At 37.5% G+C, this 12,803-nt stretch overlaps 1 protein-coding gene across 3 annotated transcripts in view; it reads left to right on the top strand.

Moving 5' to 3' along the window:
* The window catches only part of LOC133382794 (homeobox protein Meis1), a 217,615-nt gene that overhangs the window by 103,349 nt on the left and 101,463 nt on the right, over positions 1-12,803 (top strand). For all 3 annotated transcript variants that reach the window (XM_061622227.1, XM_061622230.1, XM_061622228.1), the window contains exon 8: positions 4,596-4,741. In XM_061622227.1, coding sequence (XP_061478211.1) covers positions 4,596-4,741 — 146 coding nt within the window. The remainder of the gene's footprint in view (positions 1-4,595; positions 4,742-12,803) is intronic.

The raw sequence follows: 12,803 nt of genomic DNA, 5'->3' as shown, positions 1-12,803 counted from the left end.
CTGTTATAAGTGATGCTAGAATATCTTTTAGTCCAAAATGTATTGCCTGTGTTGTAGGATCAAAAATGGAAGAAAGTCATGGTCAAATTTAATGTTTTAACCAATGTAGGTTTTTACATATCAATGTCAGACATGGAAAGTGCAAAAAGTATTTTTAAGCCACTTGTAAAAATAGCATTTGCATTAATAATTTCAGGACATGGGTACAGTTCCTTTCCATAGACCTGTTCACCACTTTGGCATCAAATTATAATGCCTGATAAACATAAGATGTGTTGTGGAGGAGTGAAATGCTAGTGAACTTTTAAATATTTTACTGATTCTGTGTATGTAATTTTAAGGGAAGAAAGGATGGCTAGAAAAGGGGTGATCAGGAGGAGACAGAGAGGAAGTTGTAGGAAGAGAGGGGGTGGAGATTTGACCTGAATGAGAGGAATCCCTGCTGACATGGCCAGCCTGACTCATTGAATGACCTGAATACGATAAATGCTGCTTTATCCTTTCTTGAAAGGAACAAGATAGCACAGCCTAAATTCCTGGGTATGCTTAAATAGGCAACACTGGGATGTTTGAGGTGAACATATTTGAAATCTGAGCTGGCTGACAGTCTAGAGAGTGGCCACAAGTCACCTGCCATGCTCTATGGGGATTGGGCCAGGATTCACAAGGAATCATCTGTGGGCAAATTGTAGTACAAAATATCTTTGTTGGTTGGCCCCTTCCGCTAGACCATGACCTGTAAAACACTGTAGAAATAATTTTTAAATATTATTTGAAAGGGCAAATAGCCATGCTGAAAGGTTTGACAGTTTGACACATATATACATGATTTTGATAGCTCGGAGACAGAAATATGGAGCCAAGGCTCTCATTTTGCTTGTTATGAGGTTTTGTGGCATGTGTGTTTTATTTTTTTTAATAGTGTCTTGTTGCAGTATAGAGTTCTATGCTCCTAGCAATTTGACAGGCAATGAGTCTGCTTCAGTGATCTCAAATCCTTTTAGATTAATTTGTGAAAGAGCAGAAAAACAGCTAGCACTCCCCCCCTTCAGTGTTCAAAAACAGAGATTCAGGTATTTTACAAACAATTGTATCAAGGCAATTTTTATGTTACTCTGATAACGTTATGCAGTACCTAAAGAAGAAAGTAAATAAGATTTCCTTCCTAGACAAAAAAGATATTGTGTTGACCCCTCATCAGTGACCATGGTAGTGAGAGCCAGACTGCTGCATTAGAATGTTGCATATGTGCAACCCAAATTCAAGCAATGCCCTTGAATAGCCAAGGGCCATTTTTAAGAGTCTCTAACCCCTCAGTCACTGGCCTGCTAGTTAATTGCCACACGGACTTCGTGACACATGAACAGATATTATGACATTTTCAGTTTCTGTCACTAGCAAACGCCACAGTGTTGCTTGCACTAGTTGCTAAGAAGCTGTCAGAAACCATTAGCAGTTGGCTAAAGTTGCCCTATGGCATTTCCTCATGGCATCAGCAAAACGAGCATAAATCACCCAGTGGAGCCTGCTGCTATACTAATGAGGCTGTAAGCTTGTTTATGGACTAGAATCATTTTTATGATTATTTCCACCTTTTCAGCTTGCCTTCATTGGCGGCAGGAGAAGTCAACTTCAAGAATGAAGTCACTGTTGACATTTCACAAATGTGGTTCATAGCTGCTACCATGTGGCTGGTCAGTGGTTCTTCAAGTTTTGTTCAGTGATCTTCTTCTTTTTTTTTTAAAGTATGAACGGGTTAGCTGGAGAGGAAAAGCATTCTCAAGAGACCTTACCAAGGTGACTATCAAATTGCAGAGTGAATGGAAATGCTATTTAGACTTTTTAGCTGAGTTTCTTTCCTTTACAAAGAATCAAGTTTCAGGTTGTTGTTTTTTAAAGTGGAAATGGTTAAATGATGTATTAAAATCTGTGAAAGTAATTTCTTCTAAAGGAATCTGTTTCATTAATTTGCTTTTTCTCTTATCCTTCCCTTATCTTCTGTCAGACAGAACCAGAGTTTATTGTTTTAAGCTTCTCCGAACACGCATAAGTATTTACATGGGATTGAAAGCATTTGCTTCCAATGAAAACCTTGTCTTAGATTACAGCCCAGCAGTGCAATTTCCCTCCCAGATGGGAGTAAAGTAGCTGTATTTGCCTAAAAACAGTAGGAAGAACAAACTGTGCATTAAGCCAAGGCTGTTTTTGGCTTGAGCTAATGATGTAACAGAAACCTTTTATTTGGGATAGGTCACTGCCTGGGATTGAAAGGAGGTGATCTGGCTCTTGCTTGAAAGGTTTCTCCATTGTATCTACATAAGTCTTCACTTTAAAAAAAAGGAGGGGGAGATTCTGTTCCTAATGTTTCTGCTTTCATATAGCAGAAATAAACAGGAAAGGTTCTGGGAAGTGTTATACATGGAATGCAGAAAGCTTTCCCCCTCCTAATGGAGTATATAATTCAGGTGCCCTGAAGGCAAGCTTTCAGGAATTATTTTGCCTGAGGTAATGGGGAGCTAAGGCTGCTTTAAGGCCTTGATTATCTATTGATGCACAAAGCTGGAAAAAAGTCATCTCTCTTGGATTATAGTAGATATTTCCATAAATTATCAATGAATTCTCTTCTAGCCAGGCACAAGGCACCACTTGCTAAAATAATCTGCAGGAGGGGGCAGAAATGGATAGAAAGTATGTTTTGTTTTGTTTTTTTAAAAAGTAGGCAAAAGCAGTGGTGAAAGACAATGTCATTAGGTTAGAAGCCCTTTACTTTTAATCAATGACTGTCTAATATATTTCTCCCTCCCCCACCCCTCTGTGCTTGCCTCTCAAACTAGGGAAAGTGGATTAGTCCATGGAAATTTTAAATGCTGTTAAGTTTGCTCATGTTTATTTTATGAATCGTTATTTTATATGGTGAATTGCTTCTCTGAATAAAAGGCTTTCAAAGACTTTATCAGCCTAAGACATCTAAACTCTTCCAATAACAGCCCTGTTTTTAGAAATACGAATGTTTGAGTCGAGCCTTTCATTAGATATGGAAATCTACATAAAGGCAGTCACAAATATTATTTTTAAAACCCTTTAATATTTGTAATGTTTGTGGGGTAGACCATTATTTTAAAGGATTAAAATGCTTCTTTTTAAAACATAACACCCTTCTTTGAGATCATTTACTTAAATCATTTTTGCCTTCGGCATAGAGAGGGAGCTTCCCTAATTACATCAAAGCACTACACCATCATAAAAATACTGACAATGGAAGCTCCAATATGACATTCTGTCCATGAGAGACAGATGAAAGGCCAAAACAAATCATTATACAAACTTTCTGCTTTCTGGATTTCAGCTGCTGTCCTTTCCTGCAATATTTTTTGCAATATGAATGGCATGCAATGATTACACCATAAACAAAACCAGTTTACACTAGATTGTTAAAAATTCCTGCTGAATGAATAAAATTTGTACGTGTTCAATGCTGGTTAAACTGAAGCATGATCTTGATGGCTGTACATCAAAAGATGAGCCTTATGCTGATTTACCTCAGTGTTTGGGACTAAGAGTGGAATATATTATATATCACACTTTGAGTGGCCTACAGTGGTGTGTTTTGGCCTTTTTTTAATCCTAGAAAAGGTAATTGACCAATTCTGATTTGGAAATAAATGGGAGGTGGATGCTCATAAAGTCACACACATTATGTGTGGTGCATAACTCTACAGTAAGCACCATAGTTCAGTGGTGGCAGAGCACATGATTTGCGTGCAATAGATCCCAGGTGGAATCCTGGAAAAGGCTCTTGTCTGAAATCCTGCGGAGCTGCTGCCAGAGAGTTGCTGATATTGAGCTGGATGAATCTATGGTCTTACTTGGTATAAGGCAGCTTCCAGTGGGCATACTGTCCCTCAAAATACGTTATTAATGTAAGATGCAATTATGTTGTTGGGATTTATCATTGACATAGAACAGTGAAAGTATGGGAAGCCCTCACGTCCTGTTGCGCTTATGCCCTGCTTGCAGCCTTCCCACAGGCATTGGTTGGCTATTGTGAGAACAGGATGTTGAATTAGATAGGCTTTTGGTCTTATCCACGAAGGCTGTTCTAATATAGAACTGCTGGAAAGGATTTATACTTGCAAAGGGCAACGTAGAACATCTGAATGAAGTTGAACTAATTGGTATGTGGTTTATATGGTGATATTGACATTAGGCTACATTCTTGTTGTTGGTAGTATTTTTGCGGGGGGGTGCACACTATGGATTCAACTCTTAATTCGCTCACAGATGAGGTTGCTGTTGGAGTGTAATTTGCTTCATTGCTTTTTAAATTTGTATCCTTGTAGGAAAAAAATTCTTAACTTAATCTTCTCATTAAAGAGAGAAATGGCTGATGCATTTCTATGTTTGCTTCCATTATAAACCAGAACTGAACTGACATAATTATTTCCACTTGTGAAATAGTGTGAAATAATCTTCAGTGATCACATTTTAACTATTAATCACACATTAAAAAATATAAAATACCTACCCAAAATCAGTTTTCAGTCAACGTACCACAAGATAGCAAAAGTCAAAAATTTGATTCACTATATTTACAGGTGACGGCTTGGACAACAGTGTAGCTTCTCCCAGCACAGGTGATGATGATGATCCAGATAAGGACAAAAAGCGACATAAAAAGCGTGGCATCTTTCCCAAAGTAGCCACAAATATCATGAGGGCATGGCTGTTCCAGCATCTAACAGTAAGTGAACTCTAGATCACATATGTGAAATTAAGTGGGTGGAAAATGTCATTGAAAACAGACAGACTTACTACCTGTCATGGGAAGCTCATGTTTAATATGGTCAAACAGCTGAGAGTGCTCCTTGCATTTTTTATATTTTGAGAGAGAGAGAGACTGTATTTTTTGTTGTTGACATGTTTGAAAACAAAATGATTGTATGCAACCATAATAAATAAATACATTAACAAAATCTGAGGCCAGTTCTGTAACCTTTTGTGGCAGTTTCTGTGTTGTTGTTCCTTCATGGCCTTTAGTTGTTTGTGGGCTCATTTATGCAGCCAAATACCAATATCTTTAAGGGAATAGCACTTGATGGTATTTGTTTTCTTACTGGACATATAAATACAAAACAGTAATTTTGTGGTTCTAATAGTTGTAGTGGCAACTCTAATCCTCTTTTGATGTACTCCCTCCATGCATTCAATCAGTGTATCAAGGGCAGCATGACCACGCTGGCTAGCCCTTCTCCCATTATCCATGCATCTGCCACCTTGTTCCCAATCACTACAAGTTGGGCAGAAGGAAAGAATGGGCCCTATGTGCATACACACAGGGTCTGTACTCAGGACTGAGAATTCTGACATGAGCATGGTTCCCAGTTGTGCGTACAGTCCTTATATTGCATTAAACTAGCAGAGGTCAGGGTGGGGTCAATGTCAGCACTGGGGAAGGGCAGGCGCAGTGGCTTTTGTTCTGTTCATTCACTAACTGAACTCATGGGTAGGAGCATTTGAACAGGACTTCTGGAGTTACAGTAATCAGTTGCCTGGGGCACAGGAAGAGGAATATCTATCTTATTGGAAGTACAAAAACCCAAACTGCATCACTGGTGGTGTTTCCTTCATATAGATTGAAAGCAAATCCCTCTATGACCAAAGCTGATATCACTGTAGTATTTTGTCATGCACTGTTAGCCGTATGAGATCATGTCACAAGTATTGTAACGTTATCTATAAAAATATTTTAAAATAATATATTCATTTTTAAAAATAATGATTTTTTAAGTATCATGTAAGACCTATGTGAAGTCAAACATTTCATTCTGGGTAGAGAGGTTGGACTGTTAATGGAAGTTTGCATTTCTCCCCCCAGTCCGTTTGAGATTAGCATCTGATGGACAGATAAACCAAAGTCAACAAAAACACCAAAAGAGGATAATTTGCCAGTTTATATCACACTCATTTTTAGTCCCTGTTAGGTCAGTTTGCAATTCCAACTGCAATGACTGACCTCATTTAAAATGTCATCTAAATATTTATCATTTCAAGACAACTATTCAGTGTCATTAATTTGTTCTTCCAGTAACCTTGTAAGACTGAAAGATAGCATCTCTCCCAAAGCCACAAGTACGCTTAATGGCTAAGGTAGAGATTTGAAGCTGGGTCTCCCATTTCCCAATCTGGAACTCACCAATGCAGCATGTGGGGCCAAAGGATATGTAGTGGTCAACCACCAGAGTCTAAATCATTGTTGCAAAGCTTTGGGGATGCTGGGTCCAGTAACCTTCATGCCCACTAGAAACGGTCTATGTAAGAAAGAAATTTAGCTTCTTAAAGGTCATAACAGATGTAGCTCAGTCCATAAAGACATGGATTTGTCAACGCTAATTGACAGGTAAAAGGATATTTCCTCTCTTGGGTGTTGTAAAGCTAGAGCCCACAAGCTTTGCTAGGACATCACTTGCCTTGTATGAGACCACCATACACACCACTGCTGCTGATATAGTTACTGGAGTATAAAGTATATCTTAAAGAAAGACCTTGGCATACTGAGATGCTGTGGCTGAGGGTCACATAATATGGAGAATCAAACACCATTGTGACAAATGATTAAGACTGAACAGTAATTTCTAGGACTGATCCAATTTAACAGTGGGCTTTAAATTTAATACAAGAAGAATCAAAGAAGATGGTCTACTTAGAGACTTTTCCCCAGCTACTTCCTCATAAATTTGGCACACTAGTCACACAACTGTTTTCCTGGCAAGCATACTGGTATGTCAGTGAGAACACTAAGTGACATGAAATAATGATCTTGTGTTGAAATTTATGCTGTAGTGGTTAGATTAGAAAGATATAGTATGGTATAAGAGTAGCCTTGTGTAATCCTTTGTGCTGATTATCCCAATTACCATTCTTTTCTTTTACATATCTATCGCATCACTTTGAAAAGTTTGCATTAACATTATTAAGGCAGGTTGAGTTTTGAGATGGTTTTTTCCCCCTCTCTGAAGCAGGCAAACAATCGCTTCAATACAAGTCCACAGATCAATTCAGGCCACTTCGGATTTGCCTGGTTATGTGAATTGGCCTTTAATTTTCATTATTTATTTATTTATTTATAATATTTCTATCCCGCCCTTCTACCCTATAATAGGGCACTCAGGGCGGCTTACAAAAATAAAATCAGACATGTACATAATAAAATTGTAAAATTGTAATTCTGGTCTCAGGACACATTTGCAGTTGTGGAAAGGAAGTTCAACCTTCAGAGTCAGATGCTTTATTTTGACAATAAAGGCCAGTTTCAAAGGGTGGGGATAGAGGTTGGTGGCTAATATAATTAACATAATCATATGCTTTAACTGCAGTCTGCAATATGTTATAGTCCTGGTTTAAATTGTTTTTATGTAATTTTATTGTCAGTCTCCCTTGGCTCCTTTTGGGGAGAAAGGGTGGGTTATAAATTAGAATAAGTTATTTTGGGGGTTGGGGGTGATGATACTGGTACAAAGTACCATCACTTTTTTCCCCCTACCCATTTTGTGCTGACACCCATAATACCTTTATGAAGATACGAATATTGATACTTTGTTTTTTACAAAAAAAAGCTCTGAAAATAATAAATAAAAATTGATGCAGTTATCTAATCTATGCATATCATAAACTGGGATTGTTCATTATCAGATTAACTTTTGTAGGCTTCCACCTCCTGCATAAGGGGTAACATTTGTACGTATGCAAGTTTTACTATACTTTTGTTAATTTCTCTTTCATGAGGCCTTTTCATTTTCATGAAGTCAAACGCTTTGTTTTAGAGTGTGAGGCAAAAAACATAATCAGTTACAAATTGGTCATATTACATTTTGTTTACAGCTGAATTTTTTTAATACTTGCAGACCTACTTTTTATGGTCAGGACTATGAGCTTGAGGTAGATATTTATTTTTTAAATAATGAAGGCTACAGATTTTAGTATGCTAGTGGCAGTCACCTGGTGGAGTAGTTGAAAATAACCCACTGGCACACACTAGATTTATTCAAATCTTTACTTATTTTCTATTCTCTTAAGGATTCTTTAGAAAATTTGAAAGTTCAGTTTGTAGTGAAATAAGAGGCATGAAATTAAAAGTAGCTATTTCTACTTTTGTACATTTCTAGAATTTTTTGCAGGATGGACTCCTAATGTTCTTTTCTGAATGATAAAGAAAATAACACTCAGCTTTATATACAATGTATAGTAATTTGCAAATGAAGAAAGTATGCAAGTGTGAGGAATTATTACAATAGTATCGAAAAACTAGCTTTCTCACTAGTAATACTTCTTAATTGGATTATTATCTCAAAAGACTACTTTTGAAGATTAAAAAAATACTTGCTCATAATTATAATATTAATACCCATCAGTGGCATGGAATTAAATGACAGACAGTAATTGCTGTGTCTGTCATACTAATTATTAGTGGATTAAATGAAGAAAATACGTGAAGAAACAATGCAATCTTTTTTAAAAAAATTGTAACCTTGGTCCATAGTGATTGAGATCTTTTAGGTTGTGGGTTTTGCTTTTTAAAATCTTGTTCACTCTCAGGTAACGTATAAGAGATAAGGGTTTATCATTCTATATTTGTATAACACTGCCACAATAATGTCATGCAGCTAATTCCTTATGCTATTTTCAGTAGTGCAGTTTTAGTAAGTTGATACATGTCCAAAAAGCATAGTTGCTGTTTTGCTTTATGTAGTCTCTGTATTCAAACATACGTCATAGTTGGTCTTAAGAGGAGGGACCATAGCTCAGTACAAGAGCATGTGCTTTCCAGCCAGAAGATTTCATATTTGGTCTTTGGAAAGATTTAAAAAATTATTTTGGAAAGGGACCTCTGCTTGAGACATTGGAGTGCTGGTGCTATTCAGTGCAGACAATACTGGACTAAATGGATCAATGATCTGACTTCTATAAAGCAGCTCTGTATGTTCTTTTATTTTAATGGAATAAATTGTCCTATTCAATAGTAATAAATTATAATGTAGTGGAAATTGCTAAAATGCAAATGACACCGATGTGTTCACAAGCTTTCAGCGTTATTTTCTTTATTTTTTCAATGTTCTCATTTGTCATTGCAGTGAAGATAATATCAATGTCACTGTAATTTACGTAAGTGGTTATGGGTGGGACCAGAGGACCCAGTTTTTCCTGTCAGCAGCCCTGTGGCACACCATAAATGTTAGCCACATCAGTCGGTTGGTGGTTGTGGGGTCCATTGCATGATGGTCATCTTCAGATAATACCATTTGAGGAGATATTGTTATACAGCAAAACTGGGTCATCTGAATCTGTCCTTATATGGCAAGGTGCCCCAAGTGAATTCTCAAGAGTTGGATCCAGACCTCCTGTGAGTGGCCTTCCACTGATGGCCTACACCTGCTGGAGGAAGTGGGAGGGGTGATTTTTACCAATTTCTTTTCCTCCTGCTGCTCTCAAAGGTTGGGAGACCCTCTGGAAGAGTATGGGAGGTGAGTGGGGGCTATATGAGGAAGGGGGAATTAGTGAAAAAGTCACCTTCTCTTTCCACCCTCTGCTGGATCTCAGTCCCTTCTACACAGTCCCTTCTGCAAATGAAGGGAGAGACAAGTCTAAATCAAACCCTATGTAAAATGATGACGACAACGACAATGTGATAATAATTAACATTCCTATTCTTGTCAAAATAATGCTGTCAATAGCTTGCAATAAGAGATTCGTCTGACAAAGTTCAAGATGTCCCTTGGTCAGCAGTGCTTGAATTTTCAGGAGGTAAAATAAGGCAATCTTCCCTTTGGCTCCTCTGTTTCAGCTCCTTGGAGAAAAGTGAGAGAAGATGGTGGATTATAAAGTAGAAAGGGGGCCTAGTAAATTCCTGTAAATTCAAGCACTCTTCAACAGTCAGAATTGAATGCAATAGCAGGTTGGGATTTTGGTGAGTTTCTCTTAAGTATCATAATGTCAGGGCCTAGATTTGGCATGCTGTATCATTTTGTAATGTAGGAAGACAGGATAAAAATTTTCAGACCTAGCTTTAGAAGCAGTGTAGAAGCAATGAAACAATATTATGCCAACAGTTTAGAAAGAAAATGTTCATGTGTATCTGTGCAGGAAAAGGGCTTGGGGGTGTTACTGACTGAAGATTATACTGGGAACATGAGATTGTCAGACATTATATGTATCAGTATAGATTAATGGTGGTAAGATAAATTGCTTCTCCTTTACTTTGGCTCTTTCTTCCATGCCTTTGATCTGATCAATCACGTTTGGTTTTTACAATTTTATAAATGAATGCCTCCACCAGTATCAATATCCTTTTGCTTTTAATTTGTTTTAAATATAAGTTCTCCTCCGTTTAGATATTTGAGGCAACTTACAAAAGCTGGAGGAAAAGGGCTTGTTTCTCCTCTGGCATTTATTTATTTTGAACATTTACATCCTGCCCTTAAAATGAGCAACTTCTCCAGGGCAGCTTACAAAGCAAACAAATAAATTATAGAAACAATGCAATTGGATACTATAAAATCTGATAACAGATTTTATAGTATCCAATTGTATGTTTTGTCAATTTTTATCAGTTCATTTATTTTTCCCATGTATGCCCCACCCTCAGGGTGACTAATCAAGTCACATATTTAAACCATTCCCCCCCTCCCATCCATAATAAAATTCGGTAAAACAATACACTCAGTTTTTCTCACTTGAACACACAAATGAATTACCAACCTGATAACATTTGGTTCAAAACGGCAGACACCATACCTCTGAATGCTTCTTTCAGAAGGGAGCTCCAAAAGATAGGGTGTCACTAGTGAGAACCCTTGCTCTTTCTCTCAGCTGGTCTGCTCCCAGGACATAATGTATTTGGAGCACAGTGCCCTCTGAGGAGTTCTGGGTATGCAAAGACTTGCAAGATAGTAGGCATTTCCTCATCTAATCCTTGCCCATTGGTCTTCCGAGGATTTTTTTTAAAAGCTTTGAATTGTGCCTTGAAATGAATTGGGGGCTAATGCAGCTGTTTTAGCATCAGTCCAATATGCTCCCAGCAGCCCACACCTATAATCAACTGGTCAGCTAATTATTTTACACTAATGGAATAATCCAGACAGTATTCAAAGACAACTCCATGTAGAGCACATCACAGTAGTCCAACCTGGAGTTTAATCAAAGCATTTTATTGTGAACATGCCACATCCTGCAGATCTGTGGTAATCTGAAACACTGGAATCTAATTCCTAATTGTGGAACTTGTACATATTAATTTTTATTGGATATTTTATAGCAGATTTATCTAATCTATCAACCACAGCAAAAAAAAGTATAATTCTAAAAGTGTTAACTAATACTGTTGCATTAGAGTGTGTTACTGAATTACAAGAAATATTTTTAATAGCATCAAGACATAATTTTTAGGACTTCAAATACTTTTCTGAAAGGAAATTGGCACTGTTAAAAAGAAACTGAGTGGACTAAAAAAATTCTCTAAAACAATCTCATCTGGCAATCCTGTGTAGACTTAAACTACATTTAAAATAACATTCTGAAGAGTTTACAGGAGGGCTTACTGAGAAGACAGACTTTACACAAAACCTCACATAGAAACTTAACTCTTTGTGTACACTAGAATACTTTCCAAGCATTATTCAGTCTGTTTCAACAGCAGGACACACATCTGCAATGTGCAACCAGTTAATCTATAAAACTAGTTTCCTTTCTTGATCCCAATGGACTCTTGTGGTAAGGGTCTCAGGGATGTTTGGTTGGATACAAATATTTCCTTCCTCTGACAAAAAGGAGCCCTTGCATTCAATTCACTGTTTCACAAGTCACAACTCAGAAATGATAAATTCTAGCTTTGCAATTAAGGCTGGAATCCTATACTCATGTACCTGGGAGTAAGCCCATTGTACACAGTGGGTTTTACATTTAACTAAACATCTTCAGCATAGTACTTGAAATCTTTAAGTTAATTGCATGCATGCATTCAGATTTACTAGCATGGAAGCAGAGACAAATTCTACTAAACTTTCCTGCCTTAAGATAATTCTTATTTGCCAACAGTCCAACTTGGAGAATATGAACAGCAGTCTGGGATTACTGCAGGGAGCCACTGAAGTTTAAGTAGCTTCGTTGTGCTGCACATAACTGAATCATTCCTCTTGCTGATGTTAATACATTTCTTATCTGGCCCACTCTTGTATGCTGTACCTTTAAAGCCCCAAAGATGGGTGGCAGTCGCATCTATCTTAATTTTGCTTCTGCCACAAAATGAACTTCACTTAGGCTCCATCTGCACTATACCTTTAAAGCAGTATTATATCACTTTAAACAGTCGTGGGTTTTCCTGGGAAATGTAGTTGTTAAAGACTTACAGTTCTCAGACCTCCCAGGGAAGAAAGATTGATTATTAAGTGATTCTTGGAGTTGTAGCTTTGTGAGGAGAATAAGGGTCTCCTAGCAACTCTCCTCATGCTTAATAAACTTTGGTTCCCAGGGTTCTTTTGGGGAAGCCATGGCTGTTTAAAGTGGTGTAATACTGCTTTTAATGTATAGTGCAGATGCAGCTTCATTTGCAATGGAAAGAGCAAAACTCTTGCCTTGTTGTCACCTTATCACCCTGTTACTCCTGTTACAGGCCTCAGCAGGAATGAAGGCTCACTCTTGGAAATAGTTTTGTTGACCTATGTCACAAGAGACCTGAACACACATATCTTGGCCTATAGCCTCAATATTTGCAAAACTTTCTTCACTTGCCATTGTTGTACCCTGAAAATAAA

The sequence above is a fragment of the Rhineura floridana genome, chromosome 4, assembly GCF_030035675.1.
Source record: "Rhineura floridana isolate rRhiFlo1 chromosome 4, rRhiFlo1.hap2, whole genome shotgun sequence".
In the NCBI taxonomy this organism is placed as follows: Eukaryota; Metazoa; Chordata; class Lepidosauria; order Squamata; family Rhineuridae; genus Rhineura; species Rhineura floridana.
The sequence above is the reverse complement of the archived record's forward strand: the minus strand, read 5'-3'. Positions and strand labels throughout refer to the sequence as shown.